This window comes from Phycodurus eques, chromosome 2, assembly GCF_024500275.1.
Source record: "Phycodurus eques isolate BA_2022a chromosome 2, UOR_Pequ_1.1, whole genome shotgun sequence".
Taxonomy (NCBI): Eukaryota; Metazoa; Chordata; class Actinopteri; order Syngnathiformes; family Syngnathidae; genus Phycodurus; species Phycodurus eques.
The window spans coordinates 35,412,904-35,437,393 of NC_084526.1; the positions used below are offsets into that span (position 1 = coordinate 35,412,904).

The 24,490-nt window shown below is 39.5% G+C and overlaps 1 protein-coding gene across 12 annotated transcripts in view; it reads left to right on the plus strand.

Annotated features, from left to right (window-relative positions):
- Window positions 1-3,941: 3,941 nt before the first annotated feature.
- Window positions 3,942-24,490, plus strand: part of tjp1a (tight junction protein 1a) — a 193,187-nt gene continuing 172,638 nt past the window's right edge. For 7 of the 12 annotated variants that reach the window (XM_061670482.1, XM_061670488.1, XM_061670485.1 and 4 more), the window contains exon 1: window positions 3,942-4,443. In XM_061670482.1, coding sequence (XP_061526466.1) covers window positions 4,352-4,443 — 92 coding nt within the window. In that variant the 5' untranslated portion in view covers window positions 3,942-4,351. The remainder of the gene's footprint in view (window positions 4,444-24,490) is intronic. The other 5 variants (XM_061670487.1, XM_061670489.1, XM_061670493.1 and 2 more) reach the window with 1 other exon arrangement.

The following is a 24,490-nucleotide window of genomic DNA, read 5'->3' on the forward strand; positions in this document are numbered from 1 at the left end:
ACTAAACATTGTATTGTTGTTCATTCCTGATTATCGACATTTACTTTTTCGGGTGCATAGGCAATCTCAACAGGCCTCCGGGTGTATACACTGCAGTTCTTTTGACCTTCACACTATTTATGAGTCTCAATAAATATTTTAAAGACAGTGACGTAAGAGTGTCTCTTACATTTGAGTTTCACAGCAAAAGGATGCTGTGCAGCATCACTTGTCTTGTAGATAATGGAAGATTTAAACACTAGTGGTTTGGAAGAAAACACTGCATGTAATTGTACGTAAACAAGCATGCAGTTACCATAACCTGATTGTTTGGTGCTCATTTATTCACGCGAGATTCCCGTCGCCCTTGACAACTCACTTAAGACTCATGTTTACTTGCCATCTCAATTTGACCCAGAATCAATTGTTGGATCGATTTGCATCTTCACAGAGACACTGTGAGATGCTGAAAAGTAAGTATATGAACCTAGCATCACATTGTTAGTACGCATTAAGAGATTAATGGTAAACAATAGGCAGTCAACCGAACAATGTATATGCCACATGATAAAGTGTGTTTATTATTCTGTCAATCAATTAATTTAAAGAGGACAGACTGAAATCTTCTCTTTAAAATCAACATTTTAGAGTTAGGAATAAATGATAAACAAACAGGAATTTTACTCTCATTTTGCCATTCAAAAGTGTTTATGGGCTAGGGTTGTTTTTTTTTTTTTGATTAACACCAATCAGGACACCAATACAGTATACAATCTGAATATGTATACTAGATGCTGTATTTGCTGCATATCATAAATATATAGCCATTATACTAATAGTGAATTTTGAAAATGATACGAATGAATACATATTTCATACCTACTGGAATATTTTGTATGCAGATTATGACCACATGCACAATCTAATGAGATGCCATATACTAAGCTAAAATGATGCCTTTACAAGGATAAAGTTTTGTTGGAAACGGTCAGATGATTATTCATTTAACAATCTTCATTATTACGGGTGCTGTTTAAAAATGATATAGAACTGTAACGCATCATCTGGGATGTTTTCCTATTTTTTGCACATCTTATTTATTTTCATGAGGGACCATAGGAAGACCACAACTACAAATTTCAGTTCACCATCTCCGATTCACAAGTCACAACTCGTAAAAGACACCAAATACTGCTTTCCGATTTGCCGTTTTATTATGTTTTTGATGCCTAAACGGCATCAAAAGCACTGACCTACGTTTACAATTTACATAAAGTTGTATTTCTTCAATTCATAGCGTGTGTCCTGGCTGCCCAGCTTCCAGCTGTGTGTGTTTAGCTATGTTATTTTGTTCAATCAGATTTCAGCTTCTATGTGTTGCTCTGTCAATCTAATCTGAGCAGGGCCTTCAATGCCATAAAGGCTGGCCCATGTCGCATACACACTAAAGAAATGGGTGTTTGTTTGTTTTTTTAACCAATCTGAACATTCAGATTTCAGATTCGCCACAATCCGCCTTTGCATAGACTCAGAGTGATGTCTGCATTTTTCTGTCCTCTGATTGGTTGTTCAGAGCTACACAAGTGGGATTCATAATTACGTGCAGATGACGCAGCAGTAGAGGACGAATGTTGGACGTTCGAGGTGGATTTAAAAAAAAAAGGACATTGTGAGGAGAGGTCAGTCAACGCTGTCGCTGGCTGGCTTGTTTCAATCCAGTAAGGGATTTATTCGTCACTTCAGGGCGGCAACAAATTGGTAGCTCAGACAACAGTGGATCCCCGCTATTCACGGGGGACAGGGAGTAGTGCTGGGCATTGTTAAGAACCTCACAATTCCATTTGATTTTGATTCTTTGGGTTGCATTTAGATTCAATTTGATATTGATTTAAATGCTCCGGTATTGATTCAGTAAGAAGTAGAAATACAAACAAAATTAACAGTAAATTTTGACAATTTTGAAATATTTATGTTTGATTTCATGTAAACATATGTCGGATGTCACGTCACATTTCTAAGCAATAAAACGTCAGAAAATCAAAATGTACAGATCATTTATCTGTCCACATGGAGTACAAAAGTAAAAAACATGGCAGTTGTGTATGAACACTGAAAAGGTAAAGTACATGTTAACTTTTAAAAAAAAATGTATTTCATCTTGGAAATTGGAATAAAAATTGAGACAATAACCTATTTGTGCATATGGAGTACAAAAGTAAACACATGACGACATCTCTGTATTGAAAAAGTAAAGTTCATGTATACTTCAACAATATTTATTTAACTCTTAGGGTTAGGGTTACTGTTATTATTTCAGTGTTTTAAAGTGATACCTAATTACGTAGCATGTTTGCGGCATGGTGACAATTGCCGGTGCCCCATTCATTCATTTATTGTCTCTGTCAGCAAGTCCACTATATTATACTCCCTGTGTGGCTTTTGTGCAGGGCTCTAGTCAGCCGAACATTTGACACTAATTACCACTCGTTAGAAATAAAATGCGAAGGCATAGTTACGTACAGTATGGAGCGGTCTTTTGGTCTTTCTGCCGACTTCAATGACTTAAAAAAAGCTGTCTTAACTCTGAGTAGAGCTGAAGGACGGCAACTTGTAATGTGTTTTTGTGTTGGTATTGTGTATTGCAGTTGGAGTGTATTTTGTCCATTACCCTGTGTTCCGCTTTACAGAGCAAATCCAAAAATTACCATAAACGTCAGATAGTAGAAAATAAAAGTAGAAGTCGCACGCTTATGGCTACTGCTGCTGCGGCTGCTCGCTTTAGATTCAGAGGATTGGTTGAATCGATATTGAATTTTTGGGGGCAAGTATTACAATGCATTGATTGATAGATATTTTTACCCACCTCTAATAGGGGCCGGGCCCGACAGGTAATAGCAAATATCTGCGGATAATTGACGGCCATTAGAATCAATAAGCATTTTTAGGGTTGCGTCCGCCCCCAAAAAGAAAAAAAAGAAAATAAAAAACAATTTTAAATTGGGGAAAACAATTTTAACATCTGCAAATAGGTGCATCCGCAGGTGCTGAACCGAAGGTATGTGGGGGTTCACTGTATACCCAACGCAGCTACCGAAAGAGGATGGACTTGTCTATAACTAATAAGCATCTCTGATGAGTATAATATATATATATATATATATTTTTTTTTTATTTATTTTTTTATTTATTGTTTTATTTTTTTATTTATTTGTTTACTTTATTTATTTATTTATTAGGTTTTGGTCATGTAATTAGATAATTCACAGGAGTCCGGGCTTTCACTTACTCAAATGCGAGAAATGCTTCTTTCGCTCTGTGATGCAACGCGTAGTTATGTATATTGCGGTTTTTTTTTTTTTCCCCATTTTATTTTGTTTTTCCTTTCTGTTCATCAATGGAACTCATAATCATAAAAAACAAATGGTCACTATTTCTTTCAGAGGTTTTTAAAAAAAAAAAAAAAAAAACAGCTCGCCATACAAATGAGTGTATTAACAATTACATTAAGATGAAAAAAAATGATATGGATAATTCCAAATGCAGTTAATTTAGGGTAGCTAAATGGCATATACCACGTACATTGGGAATATTGTTGGTCTAGCACTGCACCTGCTAAGAAATAAACTACTAATAAATAGGTGTGCTTCATTTTTCTTTTTCTTTTAGATATGACACTACTCAAAACAGTTAGACAACAATAATAGTAATAAAAAAAAAACCTTTTTATTGTTGTTATTGCTTCTAAGCTGAATGCACGTGTGTTACTCTGCTCTTCTCCATCTTTTTCTCCTCTCTGATGCTGCACCTTGAAACATAAAAGAGGCGTCCATCGTTGCCGAGATTTTCTCTCAGTGCCCGTGGTTGTAAGCCCCTCTCTTAAACCATTTCATCTCCCCCTCTCCCCTCCTCCTCGTCGTCCTCCTCCTCTTCCTCTGCGAGCGCACTCCTCTTCCTAGCTCACAGACTCATGGATGCAGCCGCCGCCGCCGCCGCCGCATCCGACCCGAATCCCCTCTGCTGACTCTTTTGGAGGGGATCAAACTCAACAAATTAGAGGGTGGACAAAGAGAAACAAGTGGCCGCTCCCGGGCGAGCCACAACAATGAGCCCGTCCTGCCTCAAATTGAATGGATTAGCCAATCTATTCTGAGCTGTAATGAGATTAGAGGGGCAGCGCGCAGACATGCAGGGTGGCGGCGGCGCGGTGGTACCTTTCCTTCGCCTCCCCGGGGACTGCTCCCCCTGGAAATGGCGCTGTTGATGCCGGGGCACCTTTGGGGACATTCGGACGCACGCTCACCTGCGCCGCTCGTGCGGGGCGCGGATCCCTCGAAGTAGCGCTCCAAAGTAGAGAGACGTACGGAGCCCGAAGATGAAGTACCAGAAATACATCACGGTGATGCAGATGGCCATGGGAGTGACAGCCTCGAACAAAGACTGCCTCCCCACCAAGAGACAGCTGTGGTGAGTTGCAGTGCGCTACGTGTCCGTGCATGGAAGCGTGTCGAGAGGAAAAACATTGCTTTCGTTTGAGCCTCTTAAGGCAGCGTTGTGACACGGAAGGCGTCAAAGTTGCAGCTGAACACGAGCAGCTGTTGACGGAAGTCGCTGCTGCCTCGTTGCCCTCTCCTGCACACTTTGAGTTACCTTCTGCAACGTCCACGCCGGTGCACGACGTACTTTGAGCCCGGCGTGTACGCGTGTGCGCGCGCGCGCGCGTGGGGGCACGTGCACAAGCGCACAATACCGGGCAGGTGTCTTCACAATCGCTCTTTTCAACTCATTTAAAGCCCACCTGCTATTTGTCCTCTGAAACCATCTCATCTACGCTTTTCCCATTTCTATGTCTGTGGTGTAGATTAAAAACAAAAGAAAATTGAACGCCCCCCCGCCCCCCACTCTCTTAATTACTTATTCAGTAGCTTCCTGTGCATGTGGGAGTCTCGCTGAGGGCTTCACTCATTATGCGTGTGGATGATTTTCCACTTCGTTTGACCAGTTGTCTGCTTTAACTGTACATAAACAACATCAGCAATCACACATCGCGCACACAAGCATTGTCATCAGTGTTTCTGTAGTCATTTATTTAATGTGTGTGTGTGTGTTGTTGTTGTTGTTGTTGTTTTTTTTTAAACAAGCCAGTATCATCATCATCAATCAGACAAACGATAATGCAAATAGCCCAATGAGTCTACTGGTTCCTGGTCAAGCAAGGGACCATGTCTGTTACAAATGAAATTAGGTTCCATCGCACCCCTCTCCACTCTTCCTTTCATCTCTAAACCGCTGATTCTGTAAAACAGAAATAGCAAGCTTAAAGATGGCATAAACAGTCTTAAAGACAGTCAAATAGAAATCCCCTCAAGTTATGTTAAAATACTATAAACAACTAAAGCATACTGGGGAGATTATTGCTGTGTTAAGATAGTCTCAACTGACTGTAAAAATATGGATTTGTATTTTCTTTTAATTAAAGCTATAATCCATAACCTTTTTTGTTTGTTGGTTTAAAAAAAAAGTTATTTGCACCCAAGCTACTACTAAAGGAGATGACACAATTGCGATTAAGCCATGCAGCCCCTCTAACATCTTGCTGTATTTGTCAGTTTCTTACTTTTTATATTAAGTGAATGCCCGATTCATTTCCCGCACTGTCCCGGTTGGTGGCGCACCGCTAATGATGGCACGAAAATCGGGCATGTCTTTCAAAACATAGTAAAAATCTTGTAGAATCCCATCTAAGGGGTATAACATGCATTGTTCAGGTCATATTGACGCTTTAACCTTAAGGAGAAATGTATTCACCATGTTGATATATCTGACTTGAATGATTTAGTACTATAGTACACATCAAGTACGCTTTTTGGGGGGGGGGAAATGTACTAACTGCGATTGGCTATAGCGTCAAGTCCAGGGTGTAACCTGCATCTCATTCAAAGCCAGCAGGGATGGGCTTCAGTTCACCCGCAACCCTAATGAGGACAAGCGTATAATGAGAAATAAGAATGGATGTAATAAGATAATGCATATCTTTTTTACATTAGCAGACTGAAATATATGTGCTATTTAATTTATCAGAATCAGAATCAGAATCATCTTTATTTGCCAAGTATGTCCAAAACACACAAGGAATTTGTCTCCGGTAGTTGGAGCTGCTCTAGTACAACAAACAGTCAATTTACAGAACACTTTGGGGACATAAAGACATTGACAAAAAACAATTGTGCAAAAAGATGCAGAGTCCTCTAGCACTTAGAGCAGTTCGAACGACTAATATTGCAATAGTCCGGTGCAATGACCATTGTGCAAAGGGCGCTGAGCGCTTATCAGTCCAACCTTCCATTTTTATAGCATTTCTCCTTATGTGGATTACCCTGGACCAGTCAGTCACAGGGCACCTATAGACAAACAACCTTTCTCACATTTTGGACGATTTAGAGCCTTCAGTCAACCTAAAATACATGGGAGGAAGCTGGCGACCCTGGAGAAAAAACACTGTCTATTGCTTTTGAAAACGTGAGGCTTTTACTGTGTTAATAAATGCTGATGAGCTGATAAGTGATCTTACTTCCTTCGAAGATCTTTATTTTTGGTATTTGAAATTTTGAAATTTGTGTTCTAGGCTTTTGCCTTCTAGAGATGAACATATTTAAGCAAAAAAAAAAGTAAATAACAAGGGGGCTGTCTTATTTCTATTGCTATCATCACCTCCCATAATTGCAAAGAGCAGTTAATTAACAGCCATATTAGGCTCTATTAATTTTTTTTTTTTTTTTAGTTTTTAATTATAATTTGATGGGTATCTATAGTATCTGTAAATTAGATTTCCAGATAAAACCTTGGGTAGTTAGCACATCTGCCTCACGGTTAAGTCTAATGTCAGGTCAAATCTCAGGTCAGGCCTTCCTGTGTGAAGTGGTTCTCCCACTCCAAAACATGCATATTCGCTTAATTGATCACCCTAAATTTCTGGTTAACCCCAAAAGTCAATTAGAGTAGGTTCCAGCTCACCCATGACCTTAATGAGGACAAGCGTCTAAAAAAATGGATGGATTGATACAACTTTGTCTCATACATAAGTCACTTTTTACCAAGAACAGGAAGTCAAACACAAACACTTTATAAAATACTTCAAACAGCACTATAAGGACTATAAGACAAGTTTATTTATGAGGGATCTCGTTTGATGCGCATCCCGCCTCCGAGACGCACTAAATTGAGCAGGCATGCATAAAGCATGGTGAATCCGCAGCATTGCTTACCCACGTATGTATGTTGTTGAAGTGCTTCAGTGAATCATTATCCACTAAAAGTACGAGTCCTGTGTTGGTGCGAGCCAGTCAGGGGCAGAGTAGGGTGGGTTATCGTTCCATAAATACAATGGAGACGATACTATTTCCCAGACTCGATAAACTTTCAATGTTGTGGTAACACCCGGCGGGAACCCGGTAACACCACGAGGCAGCGAGCGGCTGGGGAAACATGACCTTCGTTTTGTTTTTGTTCGTTTTCAGACCTGAGTGACGGCTTTCAAAGTCTAATTCCTGATACAATGTTGTAGTTCAGCATCGTAGGAGAATAAAATGATGTCGTCTGCAAAACGAAGCTGGCTCAAATAAGCACCGTAAATTTTTAGTCCTTCTTTTTCCCAATTGAACTTTTTAAATATTTCTTCAAGGCAAGATGTAAATAGCTTCGGAGACAGTGTGTCACCTCGCCTGATGACTCTTTCATCATCAATTTATATCCAAACAGAAGCATTGTTGTATATTGATTGTAGAATGTTGATATAGGTCGGCTCTATCCCTTGATTTACCAGCACCTGCAGTATCGAAGTGGTGGTGACTGAGTCAAACGCTTTTTCATAGTTGATGAAGGCTACACGCAGAGGCCTTTCAAGCTCGTTGTGTTTGTTGAACTGTCTGTATGTGGTCCATAGTATTAAATCCGCTATGAAAACCTTCTTGTTCTGTGGGCTGTGCTTCCTTGAGTTAGATTCCAATTAGTTTTTTCCAAAATCTTTGCAAAGACTTTATAAATCGTTGAGAGCAGGCTTATTGGGCGATAATTTCTTAGGTCCATTTTATCTCCAAATTTATGTCGCAAAATGATTTCTGTGTCTTTCCATGTCGCCAGTTCTTCTGCGACCCATTGAATGAAACTGAAAACAGTTGCATTCTTTATTTGAAATGCTTTACGGCAGCCTCTTTCAGTTCTTGTTTGTTTCTGGGGGTTTCGCCCTTCAGTCTCCTCTTCAGGAGGCAAAATGCATGCTCTACTGGGTTAAGTTCCAGTGATTGACTTGGCCAGTCTAAGACCTACCACCTTTTCCCCCGATGAAGTCCTTTGTTGTGTTGGCAGTGTGTTGTGGGTTATTGTTTTGTTGCATGATGACGCTTCTCCCGATTAGTTTGGATGTATTTTTCTTTAAATTGCCAGCTAAAATGAGCAAGCATAAGCAATCAGATCAATGTGCAGGATAAGTAGTAATTGTATTGTGAATTTATACATTCAACTTCCCGGGGACGCAAATGGCCCCTATCCAGTGTAATGGCCGTTTTATAAATGACACACGGTGAATACATACAGTAGGTTTATTGTACCTTTTGCTAGCTCATGGAAGATCATTTAATTGTTCTGCCTGTCATTAGACTTCGCTGTAATGGATTGGTGAACAAAGATATATTTGTAATTGATAAATAATAATTTAAGTTAAATTAAGTTAAAATTGATAATTTCCTGCGGCACACCTGATGCTCTATCATGGCACACTGGGGTGCCGTGGCACCATGGTTGGGAATCACTGGCCTGGAGTAATATGTCCGACTGAGTCACACGAGGGAAATGATTTGAGTTCACTCCTTAGCTCATGTGACTGCAGTCAAATGGGATGCAAAGGACATAGTGGTGACTTGGTTTTGACGCTCCTCCCTTTAAGAGCGGCACGGGGGTATGTCTGTGGCCATTACATCAGTGTGGGGGAAGGGGCACGGCCATTAAAACTGGATTACTGTACTGCCTCCGACAGCTACTTTAAAGAAGAGAAGCTGATCTTGGGTGTGCCTTCAGAGCGTGCGCCTCATCAAGTCATCTTGTGCATTCACTTGCATGCCATGTCCATCTTTATTCACAGTGAAGCTGTAGTCGCACACAGGGAAGCTTCACACACCAAGTTTCACCATTTCTACCATTAGTTTGAGCATGGCAAACGTTGCACTGAGTGGACAAATGTTTTTGGAAGTCACGTGTGTTTTTATCTAGTTTATCTATTTATCTACCTATTCTCTGACCTCTGTTGACAGAATGCCAATCTTAAAATAATATCAACTGCATTTAAGATGCAGTATGAAGGTGCCTCTTTGCTCTCCTTGTGTGCATACATGTGAAATTAACTGAAGTACACACCACAATTAAGTTAATTTCATTTCAAATATGGAATTGCTTTTAAACGTAGCCAGATATTAAATGTATTTTTAAGTTCAGCGACTTATCTTTTGATGTTGAACCTCAGGAATGTAGAGTATATGCTTTATTATGTTGAATCTATTCGTTGTTTTAATGCAACAGATGATTTAAAAAAAAATGCCATGGCCATTAGCCTATCCAATTATCGTGCCTAACTACCATGGAAATCAAACATACTATACATGTACTACAATACAAAAAGCCGCTGTTTAAAGCAAAGCAAACCAAAGCCAAGCAAATTTATTGATATAGTGCATTTCATACACAAGGTAACTCAATGTGCTTTGCATGATTAAAAGCATTAAAAAAAAACAAATAAATAAATAAAGCAACTTATAAACATTTAAAACAAAGGAAGAGAAAAAAGTACAAGTAAAACAGTTCAGTGCAAGAAATATCATTTAAAAGTGGAAATGCTCTAAAAAGCATGAGAAAAAAGAAGAGTTTTTAACCTGGATTTAAAAACATTCACACTTGGGGGTGACGTCACTTCTGTTGGCAATTTATTCCATTTGTGTGCAGCATAATAGCTAACTGCTGCTTCACCATGTTTTCTTTGGACTCTGCGCTCCACGATTTGTCCTGAGTCTGTCGATCTCAGAGCCCGAACTGGGTTTATATTCCACACTGATTGAGGAGTATCTGTAACATTTGCACAACCAACATTGTCCCAGATGATCGCACTACTCGTCACTTTAAACCGCATACACACCTTGAAGTCTCAGCGCCCTTTGCACAATGGTCATTGCACCGGACTATTGCAATATTAGTCATTCCAACTACTCTAAGTGCTAGAGGACTCTGCATCTTTTTGCACAATTGTTTTTTGTCAATGTCTTTATGTCTCCAAAGTGTTCTGTAAATTGACTGTTTGTTGTACTAGAGCGGCTCCAACTACCGGAGACAAATTCCTTGTGTGTTTTGGACATACTTGGCAAATAAAGATGATTCTGATTCTGATTAGCATTTATTTCATGTATTCAGGACCTAAACCATCTAATGATTTATAGACCAGTAGCAGAACTTTAAAATCTATTCTATAGCTGACTGGAAGCCAATGTAAAGACTTTAGAATTGGAGTAATATGCTCTGACCTCTTTCTTCTGGTCAGAACCAGAGTCTGACCCGAGTTTAGATTAGTTATGCTACGGTGATCATATAAACTGTAACTAGAATGTCATGCAACACTGCACAATGCATACCTTCACCAAAGCTGAACTTGTATCAAAAGTGTTTGTTCGTCAGCTGATGACCATGTGCTAGAGAGGTAGGACAGTTCCACTGATGCCATATAGACTAAAACTATAGTGGTGTTTACATGGAGCCTTGTATTCTGATTATAATCTGTTTAGAAACCCAATCAGAATGAAAATAACCCATATAAACACCTCAGTCAGAATAACCAGGCCAAATCCGAATGTAATTTCATTCGGAAGTTGGGACGTTGTGTTAAACATAAATAAAATCAGCATACGATGATTTGCAAATCATTTTCAACCTATATTTAATTGAATACACTACAAAGACAATATATTTAATGTTCAAACTGATAAACTTTATTGTTTTTAGCAAATAATCATTAACTTAGAATTTTATGGCTGCAAAACGTTCCAAAACAGCTGGGACATGTGGCAAAAACGACTGAGAAAGTTGAGGAATGCTCATCAAACACCTGTTTGGAACATCCCACAGGTGAACAGGCTAATTGGGAACAGGTGGGTGCCATGCTTGGGGATAAAAGGAGCTTCCCTGAATTGCTCAGTCATTCACAAGCAAAGATGGGGCGAGGTTCACCTCTTTGTGAACAAGTGCAGAGAAAATAGTCGAATAGTTTAAGGACAATGTTCCTCAACGTACAATTGTAAGGAATTTAGGGATTTCATAATCTACGGTCCATAATATCATCAAAAGGTTAAGATAATCTGTAGAAATCACTGCATATAAGCGGCAAGGCCGAAAGCCAACATTGAATGCCCGTGACCTTCGATCCCTCAGGCGGTACTGCATCAAAAATCGACATCAATGTGTAAATGGATATCACCACATGGGCTCAGGAACACTTCAGAAAACCAATGTCAGTAAATACAGTTCGGCGCTACATCCGTACATGCAACTTGAAACTCTACGATGCAAAGCAAAAGCCATTCATCAACAACACCCAGAAACGCCGCCGGCTTCTCTGGGCCTGAGCTCATCTAAGATGGACTCATGCAAAGTGGAAAAGTCTTCTGTTGTCCGACGAGTACACATTTTCAAATTGTTTTTGGAAATTGTGGACGTCGTGTCCTCCCGGCCAAAGAGGAAAAGAACCATCCAGACTGTTATGGACGCAAAGTTCAAAAGCCAGCATCTGTGATGGTATGGGGCTGTGTTAGTGCCAATGGCATGGGTAACTTACACATCTGTGAAGGTACCATTAATACTGAAAGGTACATACAGGTTTTGGAGAAACATATGCTGCCATCCAAGCAATGTCTTTTCCATGGACGCCCCTGCTTATTTCAGCAAGACAATGCCATACTAGGTACTAGACTGTCTCCCATTGAAAATATGTTGCGCATTATGAAGCGTAAAATACGACAACGGAGACCCCGGACTGTTGAACAGCTGAAGCTGTACATCAAGCAAGAATGAGAAAGAATTCCACCTACAAAGCTTCAACAATTAGTGTCCTCAGTTCCCAAAGGTTTATTGAATGTTGGTATAACAAAAGGTGATGTAACACAGTGGTAAACAGAACCCTGTCCCAGCTTTTCTGGAACGTGTTGTAGCCATAAAATTCTAAATTAATGATTATTTGCTCAAAACAATCAAGTTTATCAGTTTGAACATTAAATATCTTGTCTTTGTAGTGTATTCAATTAAATATACGTTGAACATGATTTGCAAATCATTGTATTCTGTTTTTATTTATGTTTAACCCAACGTCCCAACTTCATTGGAATTGGGGTTGTAATAATAATAATAATAGCTTCGATTTATGAAGAGATTTTTAAGGGATGCAAGGACGCTTTTAAATAGGCATAAATCAGACAGAATCATACCAAAATGATTCATAATTAGACGGTACACAACACACCTAGAAGCGTATGTACATTTGACTAAAACTATCTACAGTACCACCAACTAAAAGTACTTCCTGTACCTGGAAGCCTGCCCATCCATTGCAGAGCTGATACACTTTAATCCAACTAAACACAGTTTGAGCTCTGACTGAGATTAAAGTTACACTAAAAAACAGATTCAAGCTACAGATAAACAGGATGGCTTGGTTGTCCTCAGGATTATGCAAGAAAGCTCAATTGCCAGAATGGAAACAATTTCACTACCTTCCTGCTCATGCCGTTATAATGGAGGAGGTGCAAATTTGGCATGCTAAAACTCACAGACCCATTAACCCTCTTCAAATCCAAACTCAAGACACACCGATTTCGGACTGCCTATTCACTCTCAACATTTCCCATATCATTTGCCATTTTAATTGATGTTTTATGTTCTCTTCGTTTTATTGCAGTGCTTGAATTATTTTAACTATGTTTGTACGGTGACCTTTAGTGGCCTGAAAGGCCCCTATAAATGAAATGAATTATTATTATTATGACGATTATTATCATTCAAGTGGTCTTTCTCAGGGACTCGTGGTGCTAAACAAAATGTTGTTTTAGATTTTTTTTTAAAAAAAATAATTTTTGGGTGTCATAACTGTTATTAGTTAGAGAACATCCATAAATAGTAATTAGCTTGTTGACATCTCTTTAAACTGTCCACTGCTCTTCCTAACACGTGGGCGTATCCTCTTGTATCATAGACCAGATGTCTAGTCTGCTTCCCACTTAGAGTGACAGATCTGCCTGGTGTTCCCAGTCCTCCTGCTTAATGATGCATAAAGTCAGCTCCCTTCCTCCCCACAACACACAAAAACACACCCACACCCACACATGCACACAAGTCTGCCCTCTCATTCACTTGACCCCACATCCTCCCTCCTGGAAAGAACACACACGCACACGCACTACTCTGTAACTCCTGTCCTACCAACCTCTCCCTCCCTGTTGCACTCAAGGAAGCCTTGAAGCGTACTCCTACACAAACTGACAATGATGCGTATTAGTTACCTCAGCAAGAGTCTGAGTCTGGGGCGGGCCTGTCATGATAATCACAAGTTTGGCAAAAATTGGGCTGAAATGCATTCTTTTTTTCTTCTCTTTATCTCTTTTTATCTGTCTAGCTCTTCTTGAAGTCCTGTTAGGAGGTTTTCACATTTATCACATTACTAAGACATAATGCAGATATAAGTTAAAATATAGAATGAAAATAATGTTAGGAGTACTGCATGTAGTGTTAGTATGGATGTAAAGTGTCCTGTCTTGTGTATGTCAACGCAGTGATTGTACTGCTGAATACAGTTTGTATTACTGTCGTTTAGATTACATTTGAATCCTAAATGGTAAAGAACTGCAAATTCACCTGCATTGTAGGAAATGCACATTCATCCTGTTTTATTTCAGTAACTATAGAGGGATCGATACTGATCATTATTCAAGATGTTCCGTTAAGTGACGTCACTTAGCGTAACTGTCAGAAATTGTAGTTGACATGCACTTTCAGCGCCTGACCCCCACAAAATGGCCCTGTGCACATTGTATCAACAATTTGCATCATTTCAGATGATCCTCTCTCCCTACACCTCACATAATAGAATTTCTTTTAAGCATTCATAATCCACTATGTAAAAAGAGCGTTAAATATACACCTCAAAAACACTTTATTACAGTGGTCATGCTGAATATTATAATAGGGACAGTCTTGTTGCTTTGAGTGTGAACGCATTAAATTACAGTGTATAGTCTTCTATTCCTCAGATCACCTTCTTATTTTACAATTTCCCATGAACAATATTTGAAACTGGACAAATAACACCAACACAACATCTCAACACCTACAGTTCTTATTTCAACAACGTGTAGGTTTAAACACATTTGTGTGTGTTTCCCTCTGACAGGAACTCGCATGTTCTTACTTTGGGCAGAATGTTTGTAATCTCCTTTCAAATGGTTTATGCCACTAAAGGGAACAGATTAACAAGGGTTTAAATGACTCGCGGCTCGCCCCTTCACCACCATCCGCTCTTTCAGCATCCTGTGGGAGTAGGTCAATGTGGATGTTTTGGGGGGGGATATCTGTGTTTTAGCAATTAGGGTTACATTCCTTACTTGGAAACAGTTTACTTTAGGTGAAAATAAAATATAATTTCAGGTATTTCTTTTGCGCATCATAACATTTCCATATTAAAAATACCCCTAGTTGAAAACAACATTATTTTCACACTTCATGGCAGATTCCCAGCTCCAATTTAATTTAGTTGAATGTAGCCCAGTAGTACTGCTTTGTATTATTCCCTCGTTACCTTTTCTGATAAACCCAGTAAGATGCTGGTCAACAACAGGGTGGAGTGTGGCAGATAATTACCAATGATTTGCTGAGTTGTTTGTGGTTCTCTTTGACTCGTCGTCTTCGTTCAGTCACGTAGTTTGATGAATGTAAACACAAATACAGTCAGTCACTCATTTAAGACAGTCAAATGAGTTGCATAAACTATTATGGTGTACCGTATATAGGTGGTGTGGAGTGTCTGTCATGGTTGCTGGTTTGATTCCTGGAGTTGTACTGTGGTATGTCATCATTCAGAACGTTCCCATTGTAGGACTAAGAATATATTATCCAGCGGCACCTCAAACGTTAGACACCCCTGAGGTTGTACGATTCCAATTTTATTTTTTGGCACATTATCTCACAGGTGCTTCGTTCCGCAAGCAACAAAAGTGTTGATTTACATTTAATTTAGCTTTTTTCTTTTCTTATTCTTTTTTCTTTTCTTATTTTTATTATCAGTTAAGGTTGTGTTTTATTTTTTGTGTGTGTGATTAACTTCTTTTTACACCTGTGTGGCACTTAAGATAGTAAAGGTTTTATGAGCTTGACCCCAGAACTGTTTAATTTCTTCATTACAGTAGTCGTTTGAAAAAAATCTGACCAAAGTGGAGGTTAACAAGCATCCTAAAATGGATTGTGTTCATCCGCAGAACCTCTACTGTATTATGTATAATCTTTTAAATTATGTTGAAGTATATGGAGGCTGAGTGACAAATCAACTACAATTTTATGATAGAATATTTTGCACGGGGCCACAATGTCATGACATCATTAATCTTTTGGATGGTCTCATGCTTTCCAATATGGAAGTTGTTGAAAGCACAATGAAGGATTTTTCTGTACAAAAGGGGTTAATAAATGATATGTTCACCAATTTATTTACAAAATGCCATAATGTTGTAAAATTTGTAAAAGCACAGTCCCGTTGGACCATATTAAGATTTTAAATTGTTTCAATGCATACGTTAATTTCAATGTCAAATGACTTTTTTTAACAGTGACAATATTTTTGAGAAATAGGAACGAATTCCGGTGGCATGATGGCCGACTGGTTAGCACATCTGCCTCCCATCACTGTCCTTTTGCTATGGACGGTTCCTTCAGAGAGACACTGAACCTTAATATGCTCCCGCAGTGGCACTGGCAGCGCCTTCCATGGCAGCGTTCACTCACTGGTTTGTGAATCGGTAAATGTGAAGTTTCATAAAGCGCTATATACTTGCACTCCATTTACCTTTTTAAACAGATGTCCTAGTTTTTATTGTCCTCTCTGGGACAGCAAGATGAACTTGGCAGAAAATTACATGACTGCAGACACATACACTATAATGCCATAAGTATTGACTCACCTGCCTTGACTCAAGATGAATTTAAGTGACATCCCATTCTTAATCCATAAAGTTTAATATGACATCGGTACCCCCTCTGCAATTATAAGATCTTAAACTCTTCTGGGAAGGTTTTCCACAAGGTTTAGGACTGTGTTTATGGGAATCTATAACCAAGTGCATGTGTGAGTGCATTTGTGAGGTTACACAATGATGTTGGACGAGAAGGCCTGGCACTCAGTCTCCACTGGAATTCATCTAAAAGTGTTCTACAGGGTTTAGGTCAGGATTATGTAGGCCAGTCAAGTTCATCCACATCAAATTCTCACATCCGTCTGTGTCTTTATGAACCTTTATTTTTGCACGGATGCACAGTCATGTTGGTACAGGAAGGAACCATCACCAATCTGTTCCCATAAAGTTGGAAATATAATAATAATAAATAATAATAAATAATAAATAAATAATAAAAGAAATATTAGCCCCTGAGCTCCAGTGAAAGGAACTCTGAATAATTCAGCATACCAAGAGATTTTGGACAGTCAAACAGTTTGGTGCACCGGTGCACAAAGCAAGGTCCATAAAGACATGGATAAGAGAGTTTGGTGTGGATGACTTGACTGGCTTGCACAGAGTCCTCCCTTCAACCAGATAGAACATCTTTGGGTTGATTTCGAGTGGACAGTGAGTCAGGCCTTCTCATCCTACTTCAGTGTGTGACCTCACAAATATGTTCCTGGAAGAATCGGCAAAAATTCCCATAAACACACTCCTAAACCTTGTTGAAAGCCTTCCCACAAGAGTTGAAGATGTTACAGCTGCAAAGGGTAGACCAACATCATAAAAAAACATATGGTGTATCATATGGTGTCCCAGATTATCGCACTACCCGTCACTTTAAACCGCATACACTCCTTGAAGTCTCAGCGCCCCTTGCACAATGGTCATTGCACCGGACTATTGCAATATTAGTCATTCGAACTGCTCTAAGTGCTCGAGGACTCTGCATCTTTTTGCACAATTGTTTTTTGTCAGTCTTTGTCTCCAAAGTGTTCTGTAAATTGACTGTCTGTTGTACTAGAGCGGCTCCAACTACCGGAGACAAATTCCTTGTGTGTTTTGGACATACTTGGCAAATAAAGATGATTCTGATTCTGATTCTGAGATATATGTGACAGGATTTGATCTTCCCAAAAACGTTGCCCGAGTTTGCCCATTGTTGTCCCAGCTAATGCAGAGGCATTTATTCATTCATATATCATAATTAGGTAGGTCTGTGACAATAAAAAAAAATTTTAAGACAATATATTTCCCCCACAACTATCATGATAAACAATAGTATTGTTGTTTTTAATGCCTCTGAATCATGAAAAATAAGGCCTGCCCTTATTTTTTCAATTATTTATTTATTTTATTTTATTTTTATTTTGCTTTTAATTCAGTGTTGTTATTGTTATTATTATTGTTATAATTTCTTTTCTTGCTTTTCTATTAAATGTTTTTTTTTTTTTTACTCTGTGATACGGATCCCCCGGGGTCTGAAATAAAGAATAAAGAGCTGCAAGGCTGTGTGGTTGGTTCGCTGAAAAGGAGCCCTTCACCCGTCTGCTGGGTTTACATGGAGACTATTTTGTCATTCCTATTGAAATCCTTCTGATTGAAGCTCTCTGGTCAACTGTTTACATGTGACGTGATCTATTCCGATCATATGTATACATGTGCGCATTTAATCGGAACAGCTGTGTGACATGCGCACTTCGTCATGAATGTCACGTCATTTATCAAGATGGAAGTCCATTGTCTATTCAGCACAGTAGTTGGGATTGTTTTGATGTTTATTTAAAAAAAAAAAACACTTGATAAAAACAACTTAGAAGTAGTTAAAAACAGCATGCGTAAATGTTGATGTTAGTGCGGAATAGGTCGGGACGCAGCATATGCTGACAGAGCTGGCGACCAGTTCAGGGTGTCTCGCCCGAAGATAGCTGGGATAGGCACCAGCACGCCCGCTACCCTAGTGAGGGTAAGCGGTTCAGCAAATGGATGGATGGATGGATGGATATTGTATTGATTTGATTTCTTAGTTCTTCGCTCACAAGTCACGTTGACGCTACCTCATGTGTTCTCATTGGTGTTTCCTGACAGTTTTATCATCAGTCGTAACTGCCATGTGTGTGCTAAAATGTCTGCTGACCCTGCTTTTATTATATAAAGCGTGTTGTGCTGCGTTGTTCATAAGTTGATTAAGTGGTTGATACAATATGAACATGTTCGCGTTGCTTTGACCAGGCGCTGAACAAAAGACTAAAAACCCCTGTGGCAAACATAACATAATAACGTGTCAGTGTTAGTTACAGGTACAAATAGTTTTGATTGCATAATCGGGTGAGTTGATGAGAATGTGTGGTATAGCACTATTAGCGTGCACAGTTTTGTCACTTTTGATATGTTTTACTGGGGTCTATAAACATTCCTAAACCAGCCATGTTAATGTTCAATGGACTTTGTCTTCACTGTACTGATTAGGCTTGCTGCAAACTAGACCATTCAGACAAAGTACTGCAAAAACCTGCTCTTTTCAACTGTTTGATCCTCAGTGAACCAAGGCCATATGAATACATTGATTATAGCAGGCTTAATTTGACAGTGTTTGTAGGTGTAGTTCAGGCAGTGGTATACCTTCGTAAATGTGAAGTAGTAACTTCTTCAGGAGGCATTGGATGGAAAGAGGGGCCCGTCAGAGACTCACAGTCCCCACCATCACAGACAGAGCAGCAATGACTTTTAGAATCTGCGAGTCACGCGTTCTTGACCTGTGGTGACTCACGACTGACACGATGGCTCACAGAGAGCTGACAAGAAGAAATACATCACTGGCGTCCCTCAAATAGAGAAGGACACAGCGCAGGGGATCTACTTCTGTTTGACAGAGATGCGATTTATTATTTTATTTCTTGCCCTCTGCTTGGCGGATTTATGGCGAGCTGAAAAAAAAGATAGCAGAAGTCCAGTTCGTAGAAATTGCCTGACAGCAGTATAATCTGTTTACTCTCATGCTGATCAGATGTTCTTACCCTCTTTTAGCTTTCACCATTCCTAAACTCAGCCATAGAGGAGGATCTGCACTTTTGTTTGACAATTTTTACTTTTATGTTGCTATCAAGCCGTCATCGGATAGGAGACTCATTGGTCACTCCATTAGATACACATGCACAGATTAGAGATATTCATTACATTGCATTATCAAAATGTTTGCCTTTAAAAGATAATTATAGTGAAATTTATAGTGAATGGCAAGTGTATTTGAGCTTATGGTTGATAAACACCTATTTGAAAGATCTCTCAGTAGCAGTTTTCCACCCCTGTACATTACCGCTTCTAGAACAGACATTGTTATTACCTCAGTCAATAAAAGTGAGCATTATTACCAGTGAAAATTTTGCAAGACATATCAGTATTATATAAAAACTACATACTTACACTGAACCATGCTATGAGCATATTTTGTTATCCCTGATAGTGATCCCCCCATCCTCACCTCCTCCTAGTAATATGACAGATATTAGAAAAGTGGTGAGATGTGTGTTTATTTCAGTATATAGTGCTGTGAATTAAGTTGATGCGATGTAGTTGTCGTGTATGACTTGTCCTCCCAGCAAACCTCAACAAAAGGCTTTGACATTTTTGGTGATTTGTTGTGTTTTTCAGTTGTTTGGTAACAGCATGTTGGTTTTTTTTTTATGTTTTGAAAAAAAGTTGTTTATCTTCCTCGCTGCAGTTGGTCAGACAGCACCGCGACATGACTGGTGTCCCGACTTGTTTGATACGATGTCTATACGCCTAATCTGCTCTCTCCATCTGTTAGGGCTGTCTGGTCCAAGCACAGACTTGATCCTGCCTCTCTCCCATCCGTCTCTACCCAGGTGCCTTTCAATGGGCTTACACACTGTGACTAGTTGCCTGAGTCACTAACAGGCTGTTTAATGTGTTGCATTTACATTTATGTTTTGCTCTAGCAGTGTAGGCATCATGTTTTGTGTACAAGATTCCATGCCAGTTTGAATGTGTCAAATATGATCTTTCTTGGACCTGTGGATAATTGGATTCAATTCGGTAAACAGGGTTATTTAAAAAAAAAAAAAAAAAGGTATAAACGGTATAAAAATCTCCTAGCCACACTTATGTGTAGTGAGCCACAACATCACGTGTGTTTATGTGGCTAAACTCTGGGCCACGCTTGGCCAGTCCTCGGCACTGGCAGGGCGATAAGCTTTTAACGATATCGGCCCAATTAAAACTTCTTAGTCGTCAATTAGGACTCGGGCTGAATGATTTAGGAAAATACGCTAATTGTGAGGTTTTTTTTTTCTGTTCCTTTTAAACAAATATTGTGATTGTGATTTAGAATGTGTTATTTTCTGGGGGGAGGTTTGTTTGCTTCAGCATTATTCACTAAATACAAAAAATAACCAACGCAACATTGGACACAGCCAACAAATAAACAACTGTTTCCTGGAGGCGAGACCTAAATGTTATGACGAATTGATATGAATAACAAATCCTTATTTTAGTATTGAATTGGAAAAAGAAAACCTTCCATCACAGTGGAATGTTGACTTATTGGTTTAACTTCATGCCTTGTAAAAATGTAATACTTTTTAATGATGCCCTTGTCAATAGCAGTAGCGGTGCTGTTAGTCAGCCAAATATAGAGATAAAGTGGACAGTGACACGAGTGACGCTTTTTATCACCCAGATGTGAGTATAAAAGCGGTTGAAATGGTATTAAATGTTAATGTTCTTATCAATTACAGTAAAAGGGTTTAGATGATTCACTTATTTTATAATCCTCAAGAAGGACCTTAACGACTTCATCTAGCTCAGGAAATAGGAGAATTTTCTAAAAATCAAACTTTTTACTTGAAGATATTTTAAAATCTTTGGTGGTAAATAGCAGGAGGCTAACGTTACCTGTCAGATAATTGCGACAGAGTTCAAAAGCCGGACAAAGTGATCTAAATTGCATAAGGGGGCCGAAGAGGCATGACTATGTTTACCTTGGGCCACCAAATGACTAACTACAGCACTGGTTTGAGACTGCGTCGCCGCCGCTCGGCATAACAACCAAGCTGTGATTAGCGGCTCATGCATTGATGAAGAAGGCTGCTAGATTCTGTAGCTGCGAGAACTAATGTGAATTGCTGCACACATTGAACATCGAAACTTCAAACATGCGTCGCGGTAATATGTGTGCTTCAATTCGGCACCAAGGAGCTTCAGGTCTTGTCTTCCCCGATGCGCTGCTCCCCGCAGCTGGGAACGCCCGTGAGCCTAAATGTTCAGCATGCAGTGGTTGGACAGTGTATTGAAACATTTTACGAAGCAGGTGAAAAACGAAACCACCAACACTGTTCGCACACGGCAGAATAAGCACTTTAACCTTTATCTGGAAGGGCTTTTGATGCAGGCAATTTTGATTCGCCAGTGTGGTTAACATGGGTGATATTCGCTTCGCCACATCCTGTTTTAATTAGCCATTGGCGAGGTGGCAAATGGGAAAAGTCAAGGTCGAAGGAAAAGTCCACATTTCTTGATCATGAGAATATTTTACACTTACATCTAACAGGATAAAAAGTCAAGTGGAAAGCACACTCAACATGGAATACTGTATCCTGTTCAAATTGGAATGTTTAAAGAAAAATTAAAACACTGACAGACAGCAAGGTTTTTTAGTGGTTTGTGTGTCTGCTGTACAGTCGAGAGTTTCTGTGTTTGAAATATGTTTGCATGTGAATGTGCATGGTTGTTTGTCCATTTTTGCCCTGCGATTGACTGGTGAACAGTCCAGAGTCTACCTCTCCTATCGCACAAAGTCAACTCGGATAGGCTCCAGTTCACCCACGACCCTAATGGGAGCAAGCGCTACAGAAAATGGATGGATGGATGAAACATTGATCTTTTTGAAATTATGGTAAAATATGGTATTGTCTGTGGCATAGTATTATCAATGGGGAATTATTGGTGTATGTTCATTGTGCTTATTGGGGTAATACATTGGATCCCGCATTTTCTTTGTGTGCTACGAGTACAGGTGACAGTACTAATTGAATTCGATTAAAATTATATTTGTAACTATGCAGCATAGTCAAAAAGTATGTTTCTTGAGGGCATTAAGGCAATTTTGTTTCATAGACTCGATGTCATTTATAAGACCGGTGCTGACAACGGGCGAGTGTGATTTAGGACCAACATGCAGCACACCGGAAAAGTTTGAAAGGATTTTAATAATCAATTTGGAATGCGAATGGTTGTTTGTTTCCATGTACCCTGCGAATGGCTGGCGGCCGGTTCAGGGTATCCCCCGCCTCCCGCCCAAAGATTAGGCTGCAGCACTCCCACGACCCTAGTGAGGATAAGCGGTAAAGAAAATGGATGGATGGATGGATGGATGTTTTTCTTATGTCTTGGCAGTCAGGCAATTACATTTTTCTTCATGTTCATGTAAGTTCTCCAGCTTTAGAGAATATCCACTCACATGCCTTTTATGGACCTTTTATTCACAATGTGCTATGATGTCATGTAATATTTAACATCTTACTATATCACATTGTTAACCCGGGCCACGACCGATCCGGTATGGAATTGTTTGGATCAACGCTCATATTTGTTTGGCAAAATTTTAAACCGGATGCCCTTCCTGACGCAACCCTCTGCATTTATCTGGGCTTGGGACCGGCCTACAGTTTGCACTGACTTGTGCCTCCCATAGGGCTGCATTTAGAACAGATAGACTGCAATAGCACCAAACTTTCAGACTTCCCATTTATCAGCACAAGTTTCAAACGCCACAATTGTTTTAAGAAACCGATTATGGCAGCCACTTTATAAACTTGGTGAAAAAGTATAGAAACCACGCAATCTCAGTCAGCACCATATTATTCTTCCCCAATCTGGCACAATCCCGATTTTGAGATTAACAAAATACCCCTTTACTGCAGGCAGCACATGGGAACAAAGTGGAATTGACCTACATCACTTATTCAAAAATAATGCATCCATGTCATATGAAAGCTTATTCCGAGAATTTCAAATTAGAGGTGGTAACATCTTTCAATACTATTCAGAACAGCAATTCTAAATAGATTCTCAACACACGTGAACACTTTACAAAATAGTGGAACTACTCCCACAACTCAAAAGAAGTGTACAAAAGTATACAAATTAATCTCAAGTACTAATTCAATACACATACCAATTGCAAAATGGGAAAAAGAACTCTCAGTGTCTATTGACAATGAATACTGGGTGCAAATCTGCAGAAATACATTCTCAATGACAAAAAAAATAACACAAAACAGTCATTTGCAGCTAACCCAGTTCAAAGTACCGTATTTTCACGACCATAAGGCGCACCGTATTAAAAGGCGCAGTCTCAGTACAATACAATATTTCTGTATTTAACACAGGCGGCGGGAGCAAAACTGAGTTTGGTTGTACTTTATTGAAGTATTTAACAATGTACTTACGTTATTTTTTGATCAATCCTCATCTACAAGTCCATCAAAGTCCTCATCTTCTGTATCCGAAATGAACAGCTGGGCAAGTTCTCCATCAAACATGCCGGGTTCCCTCTCGTCATTGTCGGAGTCAGTCTCGTTGCCGGGGGGCTGTTCAGCAATGATGCCGGCGTTTTCCTACTTCCTCCACTTGCAAACCATGGATTCGTTGATCTTGAATTCTTAGCCAACTCTTCTTTTAAAATAACCCCGACTCCATTTCTCTTCCCATTTACACCATGGTAAAATAATTTAAACCCTGCCCCTAAACTTCTAGCCTTACTGCCTTTCCACCGGGTTTCCTGGACGCACAATATAGCAACATTTCTCCTAATCATCATGTCAACCAACTCCCAAGCTTTTCCTGTCCTAGTCTCAACATTCAAGGTCCCCACATTCAGTTCTAGGCTCTGTGCTTTCCTCGTCTTCCTGCCTAAGAACTCGCTTTCCACCTCTCTTTCGTCTTCGATTGCTTTGTTGAAAAACTTTTACAATACTATACAAATAGAGTATTTAATCAATATCTGAAAGAACCAGAGGATGCACGTTGGCTGTTTGTCTTAACTGTATGAGCCGTGCCCGTGCAGTTAGCTGTCGACCAGTCCAGGGTTACCGCCTCTCGTCGAATGTCTGCTGGAATAGGCTCTGGCTCACTTGTCACATTCAATGACAAACGGTATAGAAAATGAATGTAAAGATGGATGGACATTGCATCATGTTATGCAAAAA